The 20,053-nt window shown below is 32.5% G+C and overlaps 1 protein-coding gene across 1 annotated transcript; it reads right to left on the bottom strand.

Annotated features, from left to right (window-relative positions):
• Positions 1-2,284: 2,284 nt before the first annotated feature.
• On the bottom strand, positions 2,285-16,240 carry Inx7 (innexin 7). Its single transcript, XM_031973093.2, has 7 exons — positions 15,608-16,240; positions 15,433-15,523; positions 13,187-13,259; positions 10,271-10,448; positions 7,439-7,776; positions 4,663-4,853; positions 2,285-4,118 (listed from the first exon to the last, which is right to left on the bottom strand). The coding sequence occupies exons 1-7, from the start codon at positions 15,699-15,701 to the stop codon at positions 3,869-3,871; spliced, it is 1,215 nt and encodes a 404-aa protein (XP_031828953.1). The 5' UTR covers positions 15,702-16,240; the 3' UTR covers positions 2,285-3,868.
• Between the last annotated feature and the right edge of the window lie 3,813 nt (positions 16,241-20,053).

Raw genomic sequence — 20,053 nt, 5'->3', positions numbered from 1 at the left:
TATTTATAAAATTATTTAAAAAATTATAGTTTGTAAAACTATTGTCTATATTGGTTTATAAGGAAATGAAACTGCAAAAGCAAAACTGTTAGTATTCCAAAAAGAGATGTTATGCAAAAGTACATTATACTTTTATTTTCAAATATGTATGTTCTTATTTATTCTACTGTCAATTTTCACTTAACTGTATGCACCTCCAATTTTGTGAGTAACTGTACCCTTTACGAAAAACATGTGTGGCGTACCCCGACAAAGAGTTTACTGTATGGGTATCGTTAATGGTACAGAAGCATTCGGCGAAAGCACATTCAAGACACAACTCAACATAAAATTAACAAGTATTTAAATCATACTTACAAGATCTGATACCTAACATTCGTATGATGTTACTATAACTCTGATGTACACGGACAAGACGAATTTGCAGAAGACTTATTCATTTATTTAAAGTCAAGACTACGATTTATTTCGTTTATATGCTTCATAAGCTTATATAACCTGTTGTCACAAGAAATAGAACGATAATTTGATCATATTGACCTGTTAACTGTACCTAATATATTCTAACAGAAAACTAAAGCAAAACGAAGAAGAATTATGTTTATCAAAACAAATGACTAATTCATCGTTGAAAGAATTAATATCATTTTGAGTTTTAGATGACGTGTATACTCGTCGAACGCAGTTAACTGTTTGACACAGAATCGCGAACAACTGCAATATATTCATGTAAAGATAATACTAATGCAAACTGTCCGACAGATAGCAAAACAAAATTGTTAAACATGAACCAGGACTGCACACCACAGACCGAATCAGCTAGTCAAGCGAATGTTCTAATTCGAGGGCAAACCATGTCGCAAAGCCAATCAACCTTCCGAACGATTTAATAATCCCGACTATTGTCGAGCAGCTAGAGAGGTCAGTTCAATATAGCGTTACCTGCACACGCGTATCGGTGCATACGAGTGGTCCGCACGAGTGAACGTGCAGCGGATGAGGGAGAGGACGAACGGCAGAGCAACTAGCGTCGTGTACCGCACACGAAATGTGATGTGCACCCGTCCCTCCATTTACGCGGCAGTCTCTTTACACGGAGAATTGTAACACTATTTACGCGGTATTGTTTATGGACGATATCAATTTACGCGATTTGAATTCAATGATACAGAATAAAATTTACTTGCGTTTTCTGAAACGTTACTGTTATTATTTTCTTTCTTAATACTAAACGTATCGGCACTTTGTGCACACCTAAGGCAAAAGCTCCAATAGTTGACCAATTAAAGAAATTTCCTGTGTGAATAATAGTAAACGCTTGCTCCTTTATTAAATAGAGAGGCTCCATACGTGAAAATGATGTTTGAACTTCTTATATTATATAATAAAGCGAACTTTTTGGAATAGTTATAGTATCCAAATTTTATAGACGTTTTTCAAAATTCAATACTTACGTTAGAAGTTGGCCATCCTTTAAAACGAGAAAACTAATAATTGACCACATGTTAGTTACTAGTTGGCTTGTTAGGTACATGTTAGATACTAGTAAAACCAAAAACACTAAAAGTAATATTGTTCCTCTAACAAACGTTTAAAAATTACTGCGGATTCTCTCAATCACTTTGTAAAATGGTCGTTGAGAAATTATTCCTTTATCAACGTTTCAATTTGATAAACAATGATAAATTAATATCTCAGAATTATGTTAATTAATTTAGCTTGTATTGAATACCGAGAATGTTAATGAAAAGACTTGAATATTCAAAATATTTTATTTAAAGCTGTTTAGGGCATTCAAAATGGTGTATAAATGTTAATAGAAAAACACGAATGTTTTAATGTGTCCATTATATGTAGGGTAATCAACAAATTTCACTAAAAATACATGAAAAAGATGTAAAATTCTTATAATGTTGAGCACATCGTTTATTTGCCAAATAATTTACCTTTATATTTTAAAAATAATCGAGTCAATTCCATATAGAAGATCGATACTTTCAAATATTATTAACGTCATCAGGGAAATGCGAAAGGTTAATGAATATGTAGAACTGCAAACGTACCTTACTGATTAATCAAAAATTCCACATGCATGATGCAAATGTCGGCGCGATACTGCTCGGCAGAACAAGGAAATACGATGACGCAAGATTTCCGTAGATTTCTTAAAACTGACAATGAGAGTTACCCGTAGACTCTGAATGTCTATACAAATCGTTGTTTTTATTAAGTCACAAAGAACAATGTCAAGGACAGTTGTAGGGGAAAGAATAAAACAATGATATAATCAGTCACCGATAGAACTTTGTTTTTCTTTGTGTTTTTATAACATTTTCACGTGTATCTTAAAGTATGCATATAATCTATGAGCCTGAATCATTTATACAAAATTATCTCCTTTAAATTGTAAAAAGCCAAAGTTCAAGAATATTTTATTACTGGTCTTAATATTTTCTGCAGATTAACATCCAGATAAAATAGTATCGTTTCCTGAAAACTTTATTTATTAGTTATTTTATTAGTAATTTTGTTTATTGTTTAAATTTCATTTGCAATAAAGTATACTCAGGCGTTAAAAAATACTTTGAATAAATAAATTTGATTTAAATAAAGCATTTCATGGAAAGATATAGTTCTAAGACAATGTCTTCGAGGAATTGATTATACTGATTATGAGTCAATCAAAAAGTCGTAGCGATGATCTCGCGCATTAAATCCTCCCACAGTCACCGAGTTTTTATCATTATAGTAACGTTTCCAAACTATTCGTTGGATTTATCGAACATAATACTTTTCAAATGCTACTCCAACTTAGAAGAATATACGAACTTCTTAAAAAGAAAATGTCCAATGGATCAACACCATTTTCACTTTTAGCACTTCAACTTTAATATTGTCATTACGTTAATTTTTGTATATTTCAAAGTTTTTAATGTAGACGATGCGTTTTAAGTAACTTATCGCACGGTGTTTATTTGCTCGTATATTTCAAAAACTAAATTTTATATTTTATAAAACAATTGTTTATAAAATCATCATTCCCTCTGTCTTCCTATACGAATACATCACTTCAGTTTGTCAGGAACTTGTAAGTTATACATACAGGCATTATACTCATCCACCTATATTATGTTAAACGTCCAGCACTTACTGTTTGCAAATGCACTATCAAAATTGATATATTGCAGACAGTTCGTGGCGTTTAATTTAACAATTATCCTAATGGCATTTATCATTGGCTAGACATTCGTTCAGGATGGGAAATCTTGAAAGCGAATGAGAGGTAATGCAGCTCTGACACGTTCCAGTATTTATATACCGGCATTTTGTTTTTTAACCGCTGTAATAATGTAGATAGAGTAGAAGAGGCAATTCTGGCTATAAAGTCTTCATTATGCCACAAAATAATTACCAACTGCTATTCACCTCTAAAATTGACAGTGTAACATAATGCAATCAATCAAAGTAACGAAATATGTTTATCAGACTGTACTGATATTTGATAGTTATCATATCATATAATTATGATACAGTTATTGTATATATTATAATATTTAGTTACTATATATTAAATTTATATTAAATTTAGTTATTAGTTACTGTAATAACTATAGCGCTATATAGTAACATGTATTATGTAATATATTATAATATAGTACCTAAATACTATATCATAATATATACAGTAACTATGTCACAATTATATGATATAACATAGTAACTATACAGTGTAGTACCCGTGTCTAGTACCTATAGAATGTAGTAACTATATGATATAATACTCATATAATATAGTTAACAGTTACTATGACACTGATATAGTTGAATCGAGGACTGCATTAGAATTGAAAAATATAGCTGCAACGTGTTAAACTGTAGGTTTCAACGGTTCCTCCTCGTGGGAGAGAGTGCGCGCGTGAGATTGCCGCTTGGCCTGCATGTCCTCCGCTAGCTGAAGCAGGAAATCCTTGAAGACATAGTTGTCCAGGTTCTTCGCTATATAATAGAGGAACAACCAGTCCCCGAAGTGGCACTCGTGGGTGACTGTGAGTACGCTCCACGGATTGTACTTGCCCGGGCAGGCCATTTGGAACACGTATTTATTAAACATCGAGCTCCTGCGGACGGAACAGGATTAGTAAGAAACGTGGAAAACCTGCCTGAGTGTTGTAAAACGGTCGAATCATTGCAGCTTCAAATTTTAATCTTAAATGTCGAGTCTTGATGGCTTGGGGTGCAATAAAGATTCAGTCTTCGAATCTTCGAAACTCGGCCTTGAAGTTTCGAAAGCTCGAACTGAGCCTCGGGAGCCTCTAAGTTAGAGTCTTTATAATCGAAAGCAGTCGAAGACTCGAGCAGTCTGCTGCTATATTAAAACGGAACTGAAAATATTAAAATAGTTCAATCTTCGAGGCATTTGAAATTTCCTAGACTTCAAGCTTTGCGGTGTTAATATAGCAACAGACAACTCGAGTCTTCGATATTAAAGACTTCAGCTTTTAGAGCTCGAGGTTCTGAAGGCTCGAGTCACGGCTACAGCTTTCGAGGACCGAGGCTCAGTGCTTGTCTTTATTCTATCAGCCTAACGGACTGTTTCTTTGTAAAAGGAATTCTGGAAAGGCAACAGTTTCTAAACACGCATCAACGGTAAACAGTAGTAACCTAGAGTGCAGCAGCATGGTTAATATCCTCCAAACCAGTCCCAAACTGGTTATCACCGCGAGAATGATGAACCAGTACCAGAGGAACACGTAGATCTTCTCGTTCACGATGTTCAGCGCCATCACACAGAGGGCGTCGTGTTGCTGTATGCTCCCCGAAGGACCGTACTTGTGGAAGATGCACTTGGTCATCTGGACGCCCACGAAAAGGATTACAGAACGTTTCAAATGTTTCCGGAGACATGTTCCGTTCGTTTCTTTAACCTCTTGCCTTATAACAACGTGTCGGACTCGTGGTGAAGATTTTCCAGAGAATTTAACAAGGAAAAATATTACTCAGTCCTTTTGAATTCAAATTAAACATTATTCTTCTGTTACCAATAATTATACTTTAGTGCAAACATAGACATAGAATATGCCTAGAATTTTTCTCCTTTTTCAATAAATTGTTAACCGCAAAGAGGTTAACGAAGCACTTGGTCAGTCAATGATGGGTCACTTACGACCTGCTGTAGGTTTATATTTACATCGGTAATGATAACAAATATAGGACAAAATATAGGGTAATGGTACTTAATCTATTCGCTACTATCATTTCTTTCGTTAACAGTCTGCACGGTCACAATAATTTATTATAGTGGTTTCCAAACCGTATGTTACTACGCACTCCTTTAAACAAATCTAATCTTGGCGCTCCCCCTTTCCCATCATTTCATAAAATAATGCAGACATTTTTAAATAGTAAAATACGTATCAACACGAACAATGAAAATAAGTTAATTAATTGACAGAATGATTACTTTCCGCGCCCGATTTTACTCTAGTCCGCACCTTTCAGTTTGGAAATCGCTGTTTTGTTAGATGGAACGTATAGTCAAAGTTATTCTATTTTACAAGAGCATTCTTAATTTTCTGTGACTAAATTCTCGTGCAAATGGAAGATTAACATAAGATAATAAATATGTAAAAATTGAAGGTATTCTGTACGGATGTCCATTTAACACAACCTAGCATTTACCATTTTTTGTCAATTTTTGACTTCATTATATTCGAACGTTTCAATACTGAAAGTACTTTTGATTCTACCAGCCGATCCAATTCATTGTCTTTTCTTTCAGATTGTGCGATACTATCAAAGTGGAACTGTACTAATAATAACAACTAACTGATAAACTGAGATATCCTATCATACAAAAATTGCATCAGTCGAGTATCGAAGTTCTACATCAACACTTGTAGTTCTCTTATTCTCTTACATTAATGTCTTTCATGCTGTAAATAGTTTCCTCGGAAAAACACGATTAAAAACGAAAAATCAACAATTAGACAATTCAGTTATTTCTTAATGCCAAATAGCAGAATCTTTTGCAAAAAAAAGTATACTAAATACATTAGATTACGGTTAATCCTTGGTAATACTGTTCAGATTTATTTTGACCCAATTTCTTAATCAATTCAACTTCTCGATTAATCACAACTTACTCGAACTGACAGTTGATCATATCTCTGATAACACAACAATACGCCATGGGGAACCTTATTCAAAACACTTTTTATAAAAGATATGCAGAAATCGAAAATAGGACAATTCCGTGTAAGATGACCCGATCTCATTTGTTTTTAATGGTACCTTGCACAAAGGCCTATTCAATTATTCTTCTTGTGTGTACCTATTTGCTTGTATAAATATTAGGTCTACCGGAATGTTCTGTGTCTTTTAGAATTAAAAGAAAGTAATACATTTTCAATACATTTATTAACATTTACTGAACAATATAAGTTCCATCGTTACTAAAGTCATCTATGATGGTAATTTGAGGATTTAATTTTTGCAGAATGACTTATCTTCGAAAATTTAATATGACATTATCGAGTATAACTTTCCGGAAGACCCAATATACTCCTGATTGTTAGGTGTCAACGACAGTTACGATGCGACAACTTTTTCTAAAAAAGTGGGTCATCTTCTCGAATTACCTTACGATCTGCAGAAACGTTTGTCTCTTGAAGATTCGAGTTGTCGGTTTCCAGTAGAATACTGTCACTTCGAAGTGGTTTAACCTTTTGAGGTCGAATGTCGATAATTTGGCGAGATCATACTTGGAACACCAAGTCGCAGAGAAACGATTTGATTACTCAAACAGCAAGAAATTGCTACATGGTGTCCGTTTTATTTCTATTCTTTAAACATTCGACATAGGATAAATCGGGAAACGATGACTCACTTTTTAAAAAAGAACTATTACATTATAAATATTACTGATACCTAACAAAATTAAAACATATTTATGTAAATTAACACACATACATAAGAATAGTTAAATAGATTTCTATATAAGACTCAGTGTATCGCTCAAGAACATCGAAAATATTTGACAATATTAACACTAATGCTACCAGAAAGGTCAAAATGACGCATTCCAGATTTCTTCTTTTTGCAATTATTAAAAAGATAACGATTGTTCCTTTGAAGTATTCTTAAAGAAATTGATTTAGTAACACGCAAACTGAATTATAAATCGATTAAAGTTGCAATAGATGCACTCTTGGAGTTTCTATAGAGAATTCTCAAAAAGTCAATTTAACTGCTCGGCAGTTTTGTCTCAACCGCAGAAACGTCTCACCCAGGATTATCCTATAATTTCGCTTCATCTGCTGAGGGTTTTGTGCACTTCAACGAATCTTCGTCCGCAAAGAGTTAAAAGCGCGCACGCTCTTAAGATGATCTAACAGTTTCCTCCAGGAAATTAGATAGTAGCGTATATCATGGCACGTACCTTGGGAAAAACGACATCAAGGACATTCGACTGTCCATTGGTTCTGTCTGCCGCCAGCGCCTGACCTAGACCGAGGAAAGCGCCGCCCAAGAACTTGTCGGTCAGGTAAATCTGTACCAGAACGTTAATGAAATTGAGAACCTCGCAGAGGCCCAGGTAGTACGCCCACGGTCGGTTCAAGTGGATACGATTGACGAAAGCGACACGGAGCTGCCGGATCTTGTCGTCCTTATCCTGTTTCGAGGGTACGGTCACGTTCTTATTAATGGACATCGGCGTTTCGTTCAAGGCCAGGCAGGCCATGTGTAATCCAGAAACCAACTGCTTCAGACGGCCACCTGGACCAGCAGAAATCCTTCATTCAGGAACGTCGGTTCCTGACATCCGAGAAGTCACGGGAGATACCGACGAGCGAGAAAGTTGAAGTTTTTGGTAATTAACTCATTCACTGTCGACTACGAGATATCTCATACTTTGCGTTACGAGTTTAGATTATTTGCTACCGATCTTGGCGCCCTGGGTGAGACGCTCAGAATTTGCCTGGCAGTGAATGGGTTAACGGGGGAAATGGTTCTGAAAATAACTGTTTGAAACTGTTATATGAAAACCGAAATGAAGTCATCATTAATTGTCATTCGGTGTATCGGTTCTGAGCTGTATCGGTTTCGGTACTGGTTTTTCAGAATATATATCGGTTCTATAACTGTTATTTTTTGGTCCTGCATTTCCTTTAAAAATGACAGTTATGGAATCCATATAGAACCGATATTTCAAATAACAGTTATGATTTTATTTCGGTTCTTCATAACTGTTTCAAAAATCGAAACTTATATTATAACTGTTTCCAACCCCTTCATTTACGCGGCGTTGTTGTACATAAGTCTCTTTTTTATACGATACAATATAACACTACTTACGCGATATCGAGTCATTATTCGTAAATAAAATAATATATTCATAATTAACACCTTGTGCTATGATATCTTTCACATCTGTACCTGATGAAATTACTTTATCGTTAATATAATATTTACTTCGCGTAAATGAAGGGACCGGTGTATTTACTTTAACCTTAGAACTACCGAGTGTTCAATCTGATTAATACGTAATCCTTATAACAATTGTAACAATAGATTTTCTTCGATTTCTTCATATATTGATTATAGCATTAAAGTGAAACTATTTATTTTTAAAATCATTTCAGATATTTAACACTCTTAAGATATCAATAATCACGAAATAAGAAAACTGACACTCATCATTATGACTAGTATAGTATTGTAGTTCTAGTGTTAAAGAACACTATGTTGATAACGTTAACCTTCACATATATTGTTAACATGCTACATACCGGAAACGAGAAATCTCGCTTTCATATAAATACATAGCTTTGCTAATGACCAAGCATTTAAGAGATACTAAATCTTATCACAACTGATTATTTGTGTAAAATGTATTAAATAATATTAATAATTATTTTTGAGAATGAAATTTGTAATAATAATAAATGACTAATAACATTAAATGAACAATAAAAAATTGTCACTATTAAACTTAATTTCTTATAACCAATTATGACATTTATACAATTTATATTATATGTCATTTTTATACCTATATGCAATGCATCTTTATTCCTATTCACCGCAACAATCAATTTTCTAAGCATGATTATCATGCACTTATGGGAAAGATAAAACGTAAACTTCAGTTAAAAATAAATTTCGAAGATCCATTTAGTACGAATTCGTTAAGAATTCTTATCTTCTGTTTTCAATAGTATCGATATTGATAACAGTGGTTGAAGTTCAATTATAAAAGGCAGATCAGTTTTAACTAATTCGACATAAGTACAGTATCTTGGAAACAACTGATTATGACAACAATGCCTGATTAATGACATTATCAGCAACTGCAATAACTAGATTTCACTATAATACATCACTGTCATAAATGAGTAAGACTACCCAAGTAACAAATCCTTTGTTCTGATTTATTTACTGAAAATGTAATCGGTTTTTTGCGTTAAATGTTTTAATATAAGAATTTCAAATATGTAAATGTTAATATTGAGACATTGAGCTTTCGTTAAGTGGTTAGTATTTATTACCGATTTATACAGAAAATCACATCGTCGTATTTCACGTCGATAACTTGATCACTTAACGTCAGAAAGTTTATTAATATGATTGGAAAAAATATATTAAATTGATGTATAAGTCATCCTTATCTAATATTGATTTCAGAATGTATCTTGTCGATTATTTTTAACGTTTCCCATATATTTAACACTAATGAATGAAATTTATCGAACCTTCCGGTGCTATAAGTACGTATACACCGTTAATATCTAAAAACATTCAAGTATAACTTTTAATAAAAGAATCTTCTCCAGTTTTAGTAAAAATTAATTACAGTTATTGAACACTTGCGTCAAAATGTGCCATTAACAGTAATATTATTTACTCCGTTACACATCTTAATCATAAAACCAATATTTGACACTAACCGCACCTGTACTTTTCCTGCCGTAGTCAAATAACTGGCTACAAAATAAAGATAAACTATTTGACACATTTTTCTTAGTGGAAACTTTATTTCCAATTTTTGTCTTTTCTTCTGTTTCTGATTAATCGGACAATATAAGGATTGATACAAAGTTAAATGAATGAAAGAAAACGCAGAACTTGAAATCCGATCACTTAATCTCACGCTATATTAGTGTTAATGCGACTAACAATGAAATTTTAGTGTCTAATAAATTACTAGTAGTAATAAACATATCAACGTGGTAACATGAATGTTGTTAGTAGCAAATTTAAAGAGACTGACCTTCAACTATCCGCCACAGGTAGTGAGGTACGTAAAAGAGGATCGCTTGAAAGAACAGAACAAAAGGCACCCACTGATAATAGGCATGGTGCACGACGGGATCATCTTTGGTGGCTGGACCTACTCCAGGATGTGATGCTACGCCCAACTCGACCGCTGTCGTGTTCATATGTTTCTCCTGGAAAATTCATTTTGTCTCTTCCGGATAAGTAGTTATATAGTGTATTCTCGATGGAACGAATATTTTGACTTTATGGACGCTATTTAAGTATAGTGGGTATTCTTTATTATTTTTTATTCTATTATTTGGTATTCTGTTATGATATTATTTATTACTTTGTTCGATATCGACGTCAAAACTTTGTAAATAATGGATGAAACATTATTATTACTGCGGAATATATGCAATTACTGTATAGTTTTGAAACTGATTGTCTTGAATAAGAATGGTAATATGTAACCCAATTATACATATATTCGTTATGGATTTGTTATAATAGTTTCAGAAACATATAAGATAATTTATTTTGTTGTACACGTTTCTGCTTGTAATGCAAAGTTTAACCGTTTGAGTGCCACTGGTCCTTGCATATACTCAGACGAAAAAGTTGTTACTAGTGCGATCATTTTATTTTTTCATTTCTAAGCATGCAATAATAAAAATATATATAAATAATTAGAAGAAAGCAAATGAATAAATTTCAAATATATAGATTTGAAATAAATAGATTTCAAGTTACAACAATCGATTTTTTTACAATTTTTCAATGTGTATGTTATTACTTAATCCTCTGTTGGCAATATAATTAAATTATAATGAAATTATTTAACGTAGATTACAAAATAATTATAATTAAATTATATCATAATAAATTATAGTGACCATTAAAGCTTTCCTGAAATTCTCATTTCTTCATTGCTTCACCACGATTTTTAATTCTTATTGCAAAATAATATGAAGATTTGACTAAGTGTCATTTGTATATTAAATTAGAGATTATAATAAGTATCTTGGAATTTTTTAAAATTTTTACGGAACTCAGAACAATGAAAACTCAAGCCTGACCATAAAAGGCTCATATTGCAGGCCATGTTGGCGAAAAACCATGTTGCCGGTGGAAGATTAAGAATTCTGTTTCCATATCTGTGAAATATTAAAACAACTTTGCTAATTCTCGAATAGAAATAAGTTTTCCGGAACTTAAACATTTAATTACATGTTTTTCAAGTATGAAGTATATGCTTCGTTTCACAGCGTTTAATGTACTTTTCTTGTTAATGCTGCTAATAAATATGTTTGTTACTTCAGAAAAATTGCAGGGTACATTTTATACGTACGTAATAAATACTGCAACGTGTTCTGTCGTAAACGGAAAGTTACGTGAATTTTGTGTGGACTCAACCTGTTAACAATATATTCTAAGTGCCGACCCGTTCTAATAAAATATGACTTGACCTTTAGCACTAGTGTATCAAATTTGCATTCATAATCTAGTTCTTATCTAATACTACTTTACATAGTTTATAAATTTTTCTACACTTATTAGTTTGTAGACCTACTTTTTCTACACATTTCCATGCATTCGAAGACCATATTCTGTCATTTTTCATAAACCTATTACTTCCATAAATTAATTTTATTGTCACATAAATGATGACAATGATTTAAGCAATTTATTCTGACTCACAGTTAAACGAAATAAATGTTGGGATAAGTTTTCCTTCCTGCAGCGTTATATTAATATTAAATTAATATATATTTATATTAGCATAGTTATTTATAATATATTACATAATAATTATGTAATAAAGATTAGATATAAACATGTCAATTCAGCTTTTTAAGCAAAAAATTTGGTAAAGTTTCAACTGTAATAATATCTAAAATAATAAAGAAACAAAATGAATATATTAATCATTTTGTATAAAGATTAAATAACTCCATTAATTAACCGAATGACAAATGTGGGGTTGCATTTAAGAAAAGTGGAATTGTATTTTACAGATGTATCAAGCATAAGAACACATAACACCATTTAGTATAATATCTTGTTCTAACTCTAACCATTTAAAAGATAAAACTTTTTTCAATTGCGTGATATACTCTTTAATTCATTATTTTCAACAAATAGATCTTCAATCACATAAACGTATAAATAATTCAAAAGCATTGTTCATGAAAGATAATAAGTACAGTAGAAATTGCAATTCGGTACATCGAATGCCGATTATTAATATCAGTCATTCGTAATAGATGTTTAAGCCATTATCACAGAATGAATCATATCAGAATGATTTCACACCCACTTTCCTTAGCATTGCAAAGTTCCATGTTGAAATATATCTATTTGGCAAACGGAAGCTTCTCAACCGCTATTCTAAGCATAAATTAATTAGTTATGATACTTTGGTAATAATAGTAGGCGGTAAAGATTAACTATTGTTTCGTCACAGAACAATGACTCGTACCAAAACTTCTCTGCTTAAAAACTGTATTGACCAATTGACACGCCTGTGTCTTCATAATTCCTTTGAATTTCTTACAAAATTTCTCGAATATTTTTCTTTTGTCTTTTACATTTGACATGCACGTACAGCAGAAACTGTACTTTTAATTGTTTCGCTGTCCCAATATTAACACAAACTACCGAGCAATTAGAGTGACTTATTTCAAATTTTTTATAAAAATTAGAACAGTATAATATCCTAGAGTTTAGTTACAGGAAAATGTTCCGTTTCTCGGGAAACAAGATTAACGAGTAGATTCTATCTGCTTTTCTTTTTAAGTTTACTTTTAAATTTGCAAACATTTTACGGTGCAGTTCATTCATTTCTGCACCGTGGATACCCAACATGCAAGAATTATAGCAAACACGAGTCACTATATTCGTTCCGTCTAGTAACTCTAGTATTTACCACGGTGTACGTTGATGTGAAGAAACAGAAAGTGTTGATCACTTTTTCCTCTACTCCGGCACTGCTGATGCATCTTAACCAGCAAAAGAAAAAGCAATGAATGTAATGGTTCTATATGATTTAGCTTCTACAGATAAACTGAATCATCCAGAAAGCGAAGTTAATCTATCTACGTTCATTTATTAGCATGATACATACACAATAGAGGATAAATGTATTCGTATCGCAGAAATGTGAAAATACAACGAGTTTATATTATCAATGGTGTTAATTGTACTTAAATATGCAAACTATTGCTGATAAGCATTCGAGCGTTTGATGGATTGCTAGTTATAATTTTTACAAACATTCTGTAAAACGAGATAATTTTAAAATTTCACTTATCTATTATGTTATGAAACTGTGTCAGTGGTGTGTAATGAAAATAAATATGTTACTTTGTTGATATAATCACCGATATTAAATATCATCGTTTTTGCTAATGTTAGTAATTTTCTACTACTTGTTAAGTTTTTTGTGAACGAAACTTTTTCCATATTTCAAAGATTTTGTTCTAAATTTTCTTTCACTCATACCATAGAAATAAATATTGAGATAAACAAAATCAAGCGTTAATTTAAATCTATTAATAGTCAAATCTGGATTGGTTATTTTTGTACAAAAATCTTATTTTTACGATGAGTTGCATTTTGATAATAGAATTAACAGAAAATGAAAAAACACATAAAAATAACTTAATATTTTAAGTAAAATAGTGTACAAAGCATGTGACAAAAAGATATCTTCATAATTAACTAATTTCTTCTCAACTAAGATTATATGATTTTAGATATGCAATTCCATATTGAAGCATACATGCCGTATCTTTTCTGTAAAAAAAAAATTACAGACGACCGACTGCCGATCTCCATTTTACAAATATTATGCAATAGTTTCTCAACTCGACAACGTGTTTCTTACATTCCAAAAATAGCCTGAGGTACTTGCAATAGAATTACTAATAACTATTCTAAGTTCTTTAAACTTTTGAAAAGTAAAAAAATTGTGCACGCTCGTTCTTTGCATATGTATATCCTTCATTGACTTGGAACGATTACGTCCACGTTTAGAAATAAAGTAATCAACTGCACAAACATATTAAAATTAGCTCATTAATATTTCTTTTATTACATGGTATTGCAAGTATCATCAAAACAACGATATTTGATAACATGAATGCTGTTGAACTCCGAGAGAATCAATTAAAATAATAGCATTTTATTATCAACATATGTATGTTATACGAGTGCTGTTAAAGTTCCAGGTCGAGGTTCAATCACTTACGAATCATGGAATTGTATACTATCAAATCTGTTTTAACGTCAACTATATATACAGTGATCATGTGTACTTTATTTAAGAGGAGAGTTCTTTATTTCACTACTCTATCATTTCTTGTTTTCTAAACTAGCCATTTTGTCGTTTGTCTTTTGAACTCAAATAGTAAATTAAATACCAGAGAATTTTTTAAAAGTACAAATCCAATTCAGTAATAAAACTTGATTCTTATGAAACATATAAAAATGATATTTTTTATAAAATACGATTCTTTAAAACGTTGTATTATTTATTATATTGCATCGTCTATTATACTTTACAATATGTGTTATAAAACTGTCCAATTTTATTCAAGCAAATAAATGCAATCTATTTTTGCTTATTATGAAACAATTTCTCATTTGTTTTCTATTTTCCCTGAAAAATTTTGTCACAGTAACTACATAACGTTTTAGTATTACGAATATATATTACTATTCCAAGAATGTCATTAATCTGTGAATGGCCTTGAAGATGACGTTAACCGAGAATTTGTTTACATGCCAACATTCACCTTACTCGGCTGTATACTTACATATTTAAATTTTTTCTAGTTTCAAATCTAACGTAGATATACACGTGTATAAGTGACCCATTTGTTTCTCATAGCTCAGGCAACACAATTATTCTCTGTTCGATATCGACGTGAAAACTTCGTAAACAATGAGTGAAACATTATTAGACTGCGGAATATATTACAGCAAATACCAATAAAGATAATTCATTAATACTCTTTAAAATAAGCAAGTGGTTCTCTGTTCAAATCCCAAAAATGTTCGTGCCATCACAAACATTGCACATAACTATCCACGGTCTAATAAGCAGTATAGGTAGCGTTTTGTCGCATTTTGTCGCGTTCGTTCGGGCTTTTGAAAAGCTCGTTTCTCTACCTGATATGTTCCCCGATGAATTGTCTAGACGTCACGAGGATGCAGCCACTCAGCAGAAGTAGGAACGTGGCTCTGTAGTGCAGCTTGAAAACTGATCACGACGGAATAATAAATCATTGTGTCGCTCGAGAACGTGAAAAATAGCTTTCGGATCGATCTCGATCCTGGTTATTACCGAAGTTGTCAATGGCCACGCTATCCTGAGTAACCTTCAATTTCACGTGGTCCTTGAGGACCGCAAACGTGGCTAGAACCGTTGGAGTTGCCATGTCCACGAAACTATTTCTCTCACAGTAATAATATTTTCATTTGATCCCACAGGATAGTCCGGTCCTAGCTCCCTAGGTCTGCAACGCGGCTGATCCCTCAGCATTCAGCGACCACTTCGGGTGTTCCTGCCCGCGCCGATTTTTCCGGCACCGGATGAGAATACAGCTCAACAGAATTTCCGCAATACCAATAGAACGTTGATCGTGTCTACACTGAACTCTCGGTGCTATAGTAATTCTCATTTCTTGTTATCGCGACGACGATTGCGCAGTAGCTTAAGACTGTCAACGCTTCACAAAACTTGAAAGAGTCAGCGTTATTATTGTGAAGGCACTTATTCACGCTGATAAGGTGAGATAACATCAAAACTGGAACGGGGAATATAATACGATCACGATGCGGGACGCATCGCGACTCCACCCAGCGTGATTCTTCTGCGAATCACTCAGTTAAACCGTGTTCAACTCTCATTTAGACAATATACCGACGTACGTAAGTTGGCTGACACTGCAGTTTTGTGTCGAGGAAAATGAACATTCTACTATCAGTGCGAACTTCTGGAACTATTTTGGCGCAGCATGGGTGCAAATAGCTTTTCTATAAATATTAACGAATTTCAAGAACGTTCGATTTGGTGAATTATTTTTTCCCGATAAGCGTTGATAAAGTGGGTAGTTTCGAATAATTTGCAATACATGGTTCCATAGTTGGGTATACGTTCGTATTAGATAACGTTAATGAATTTAACATATTCTAACAAAAAGTGTACACTTTTTGTAAGTAAATGCAAATGAGTGTGTACGAGGAATTCAAATAGTAGCAAGAACGAACATTGATACATATAAGTTTCAACAGTGAAATAGAACTTGGTAGCTTTAGAAAAACTTGAGAAGTTTCAAAGAAATTACGGAAGCACTCGATCATTTAAAATGAGTTATTAGTGGTTCGCAGACTTTGTACTAGCTGTTGAATAACATTTACTTCGCTACAACATAGACAATTTTATAAAACAGGGATAGCCTATTTTAAATCATTATCGACGTTACACTAACTGATTACAAGTCATGCCTATTCATCATACACGATCATGTACACGGTATAATTACATTGATGTACGATCCTTATTCATGATATTCTTTGTATTCATTGATGATTTCATTGATTGAACAGTGACAAATGAACAAAGAAACATGGCTTTTGTAAACTCGTAATAACTATAAATAAACCAAGGAAACTCTTAAACTGAATATTCAAAGAATTCCAAGTGTTATTTTACACAACACTGATTTAATGAATGCAAAAGTATTTGTTTAAATATATTGTAAAATATTTTTTCAAATATATTTCCAAAGTATGTGTAAACATTATTGGAGAAGCAATAAATAAATTTCTACCGTACTTTAACTTTAGAACACAGTCTAGACTCTTTTTATTTTAAAAACAGCGAAAGACATCGAAGAATGTTTCTTATACACAAATATTGAATTTAATAAAAGACATAATGGAATTCTTGGATCTTGCAGAGTTTATTCTGGATTACAATTTAATTTTAAACCATCCTGGTATGTTTATTCTCAAACATTGTCGTCTCCTCACATACAGTGTCTGAATTTAAACTACTGTGAACGAAAATATTTAAAATATAAGTATCTTAAAACTGAAAATTTAGCTTGTGCACATTTAAACGTACTAATTTATCTCATTTGTGTAAGATAATTTTAGTGAAGAAAAATCGGGGTGCAATAAGCTCCGGCTAAACAGTGCCCTTCTCAGGGCATTCTTTCTGTAGCTTTCGAGCGAATAACATTGTATTAATATATCTATATAAATACGTACACTGGAGCTTTTCTAAAATTTACATTAGTAAATGATATAAATAAGTAAATATAATCAATAATTTTATACACCCTTCTCGATAGTTCTCCATTTTCTGAGGAGAATAATTATGTTTACTGCAGTGTTAACAAATATTGAAACAGAATTACACAATGCTTGCTCAAATAATTACATTACATTAAATAATTACACAGTTATACATGGACTTTCTTCTGAATGTTTAAATTGATCGCTTTATTATTGATATTTTTATTCTTTAATGCTGTATATAATAAAAAATAGTAGTCAACCTAAATTTACGAAAGAACTCTAAGTCGACTCGCATGTGTATATGCAAAGAGTCGCTTTAATTAGGCAAAAAAGAAGAACCTGATGCATATGGAACTGTCGGCTGCAGATGTGTAGTTTATCTTTTATTTAAGGCACGTGCATGTATTTGAAATCGTTAAAACTAATATTCAAGGATAACTAGTAGCATTAGGTCTTCCAGTCTCGGAAAAAGCATATAAAAATATGATTACGCCAACACTTGTATCGTACGAATGACTTTGCAATATCTGTATATATATGTAGACACAAGTTACAAAAATAGTAATTATTTTAGTAAAATTGATAAAGTTAATAACAAATATTTTCTTATTAGAACTCCTATCTTCGAAACAGTAAATTTGTGCAGATCAATTTAATAGAAAATGAAAAGTATTTACAAAAAAGATTACGAAAGAGATTAAAAATGGAGCGTAATTATTTGAAAAATATTTTGTTTAATTTACAATCACATTACAATACAAACCAAATGTTCATAATTTTTGTATATTCAAAAGTAGGTGGTAGATAGGTAAAATAATTAGGAAGGTCGTTACTTGATTATAATTTCTTCTTGAAGAATTTATTTTTAAGTTGCTAACGAGAGAAAGGAGCAATCTTCACAGCAAAAATATACTCGTGCGACGAGGATACGTGGGCGTTCACGTTCATCTATGCCATACATAAGTGAGCATCGTATCTGGCACAACGGCATATGTTGCGAAACAATCCTTCGACGATGTATATCAAGCCGATGATTTCGTTTAATCACGTCGATAGCGAGACAAATACGATGATTAACTTGATTGATGATTAAAATCGTTTATCATCAGCTTTGTCCTATTCGGAAGTTCCTTCGTTTGATATATAACTTGTTATCGAGCATTACAGAACTGTCGATTCAGTGATTTAACGGAAACTAACAGATAATATAAATGAAGACATGTTTCATGAGATCAGGGACAATGTATTGAGTATTAAAAAATAGTCATGAAAATCTGATCAAAAAGGTATTTCATGTAATTTTTATCTACCTCTTATCTATGTGTAAGATTATTGCATCGGATAGGTACTGAAAATAATAAAAATTATATGAAGTCGACAGGTAACTACGCCATCTAGAAATAAAAAGAGTAAGTTAATTTTTCAATCAATATTAACTGAGAAATATTAAAAATTATTAATAAATAATAGCTAAAATATGAACAGAATACAATTTACTTGTAATTAAAAATAGAAAAATTTCATTTTACAAAATTATACAAAATTCTGTTTTATTTAGCATAATTACTGCTTTCTGCAAAATTCTTAATTATTTTACATAAATGAATGTATTTTAATATTTCAATTGTTACTTGCAAGGAATAATATCTATTAATTGCAACAAATATAAACTAAATTTTTAATTTATACGTTAATCTGTCTGAGATTTCGTTTCCATGCGATGGACAATAGTTTTCCTTAACGTGTTAACTGTCGAATTTAGTATGCTGGTCAAACGCAGGACAAATACACCTGCGATATGTTTTAATGAAAAACCAATGCGAGACGAGGAAGAATTACATGTTTATCTAAAAAGATAAATAACTCATCGTTAAAAAATTGACTACCATTTTGTGTTTTAAAATGGATTATATACTCGTCGAACGCAATTAACTGGTTAAGTATCTTCAGCGTTAAATTTCTGAAAATTCGTGCAACAATACGAGAGACTAATAAAGAGGATTGGGAGACCCGGTCGCTCAAAGAGAGGCAGAGGAAGGCGCGCGTGGAGATAAGGAGATGAACAGGTACGAAACTAAGGTGGAAAAGAAGTGAAGCCACGAAGAAAGAAGGAACGATGAACAAGAAGGACAGGAACAAAGAAGGTAGAGGGGATAGAATGTCGAAGGTAGGACTTTGACCGGCCGTTGCCCCTGATGCGGTCGCCTCCGGCCTGCAAACTGAACAGATCCTCCAAAGAAAATTCTGTCCTCTGGTTTCTCCATTCTTGTACATATATACAGCGGGTTTCATCATTCTCAGATACGTCGCTCTGCCTACCTGTCCATTTACGGTGCACTAGAACCGTCGCAGGATATCTAGACGAATCGTTTGCGGCGTTTTTTATTTTTATACCTTGAAACAGAAACGGTAATCTGAAACAGGAGCAGATTGATTTCTTCTATTCCGTAAGGAGGTCGAGCCAAAAAATTGTTTAGCTGGATAA

The sequence above is a fragment of the Nomia melanderi genome, chromosome 4, assembly GCF_051020985.1.
Source record: "Nomia melanderi isolate GNS246 chromosome 4, iyNomMela1, whole genome shotgun sequence".
Classification (NCBI taxonomy): Eukaryota; Metazoa; Arthropoda; class Insecta; order Hymenoptera; family Halictidae; genus Nomia; species Nomia melanderi.
This window is presented reverse-complemented; position numbering and strand designations above follow the sequence as displayed.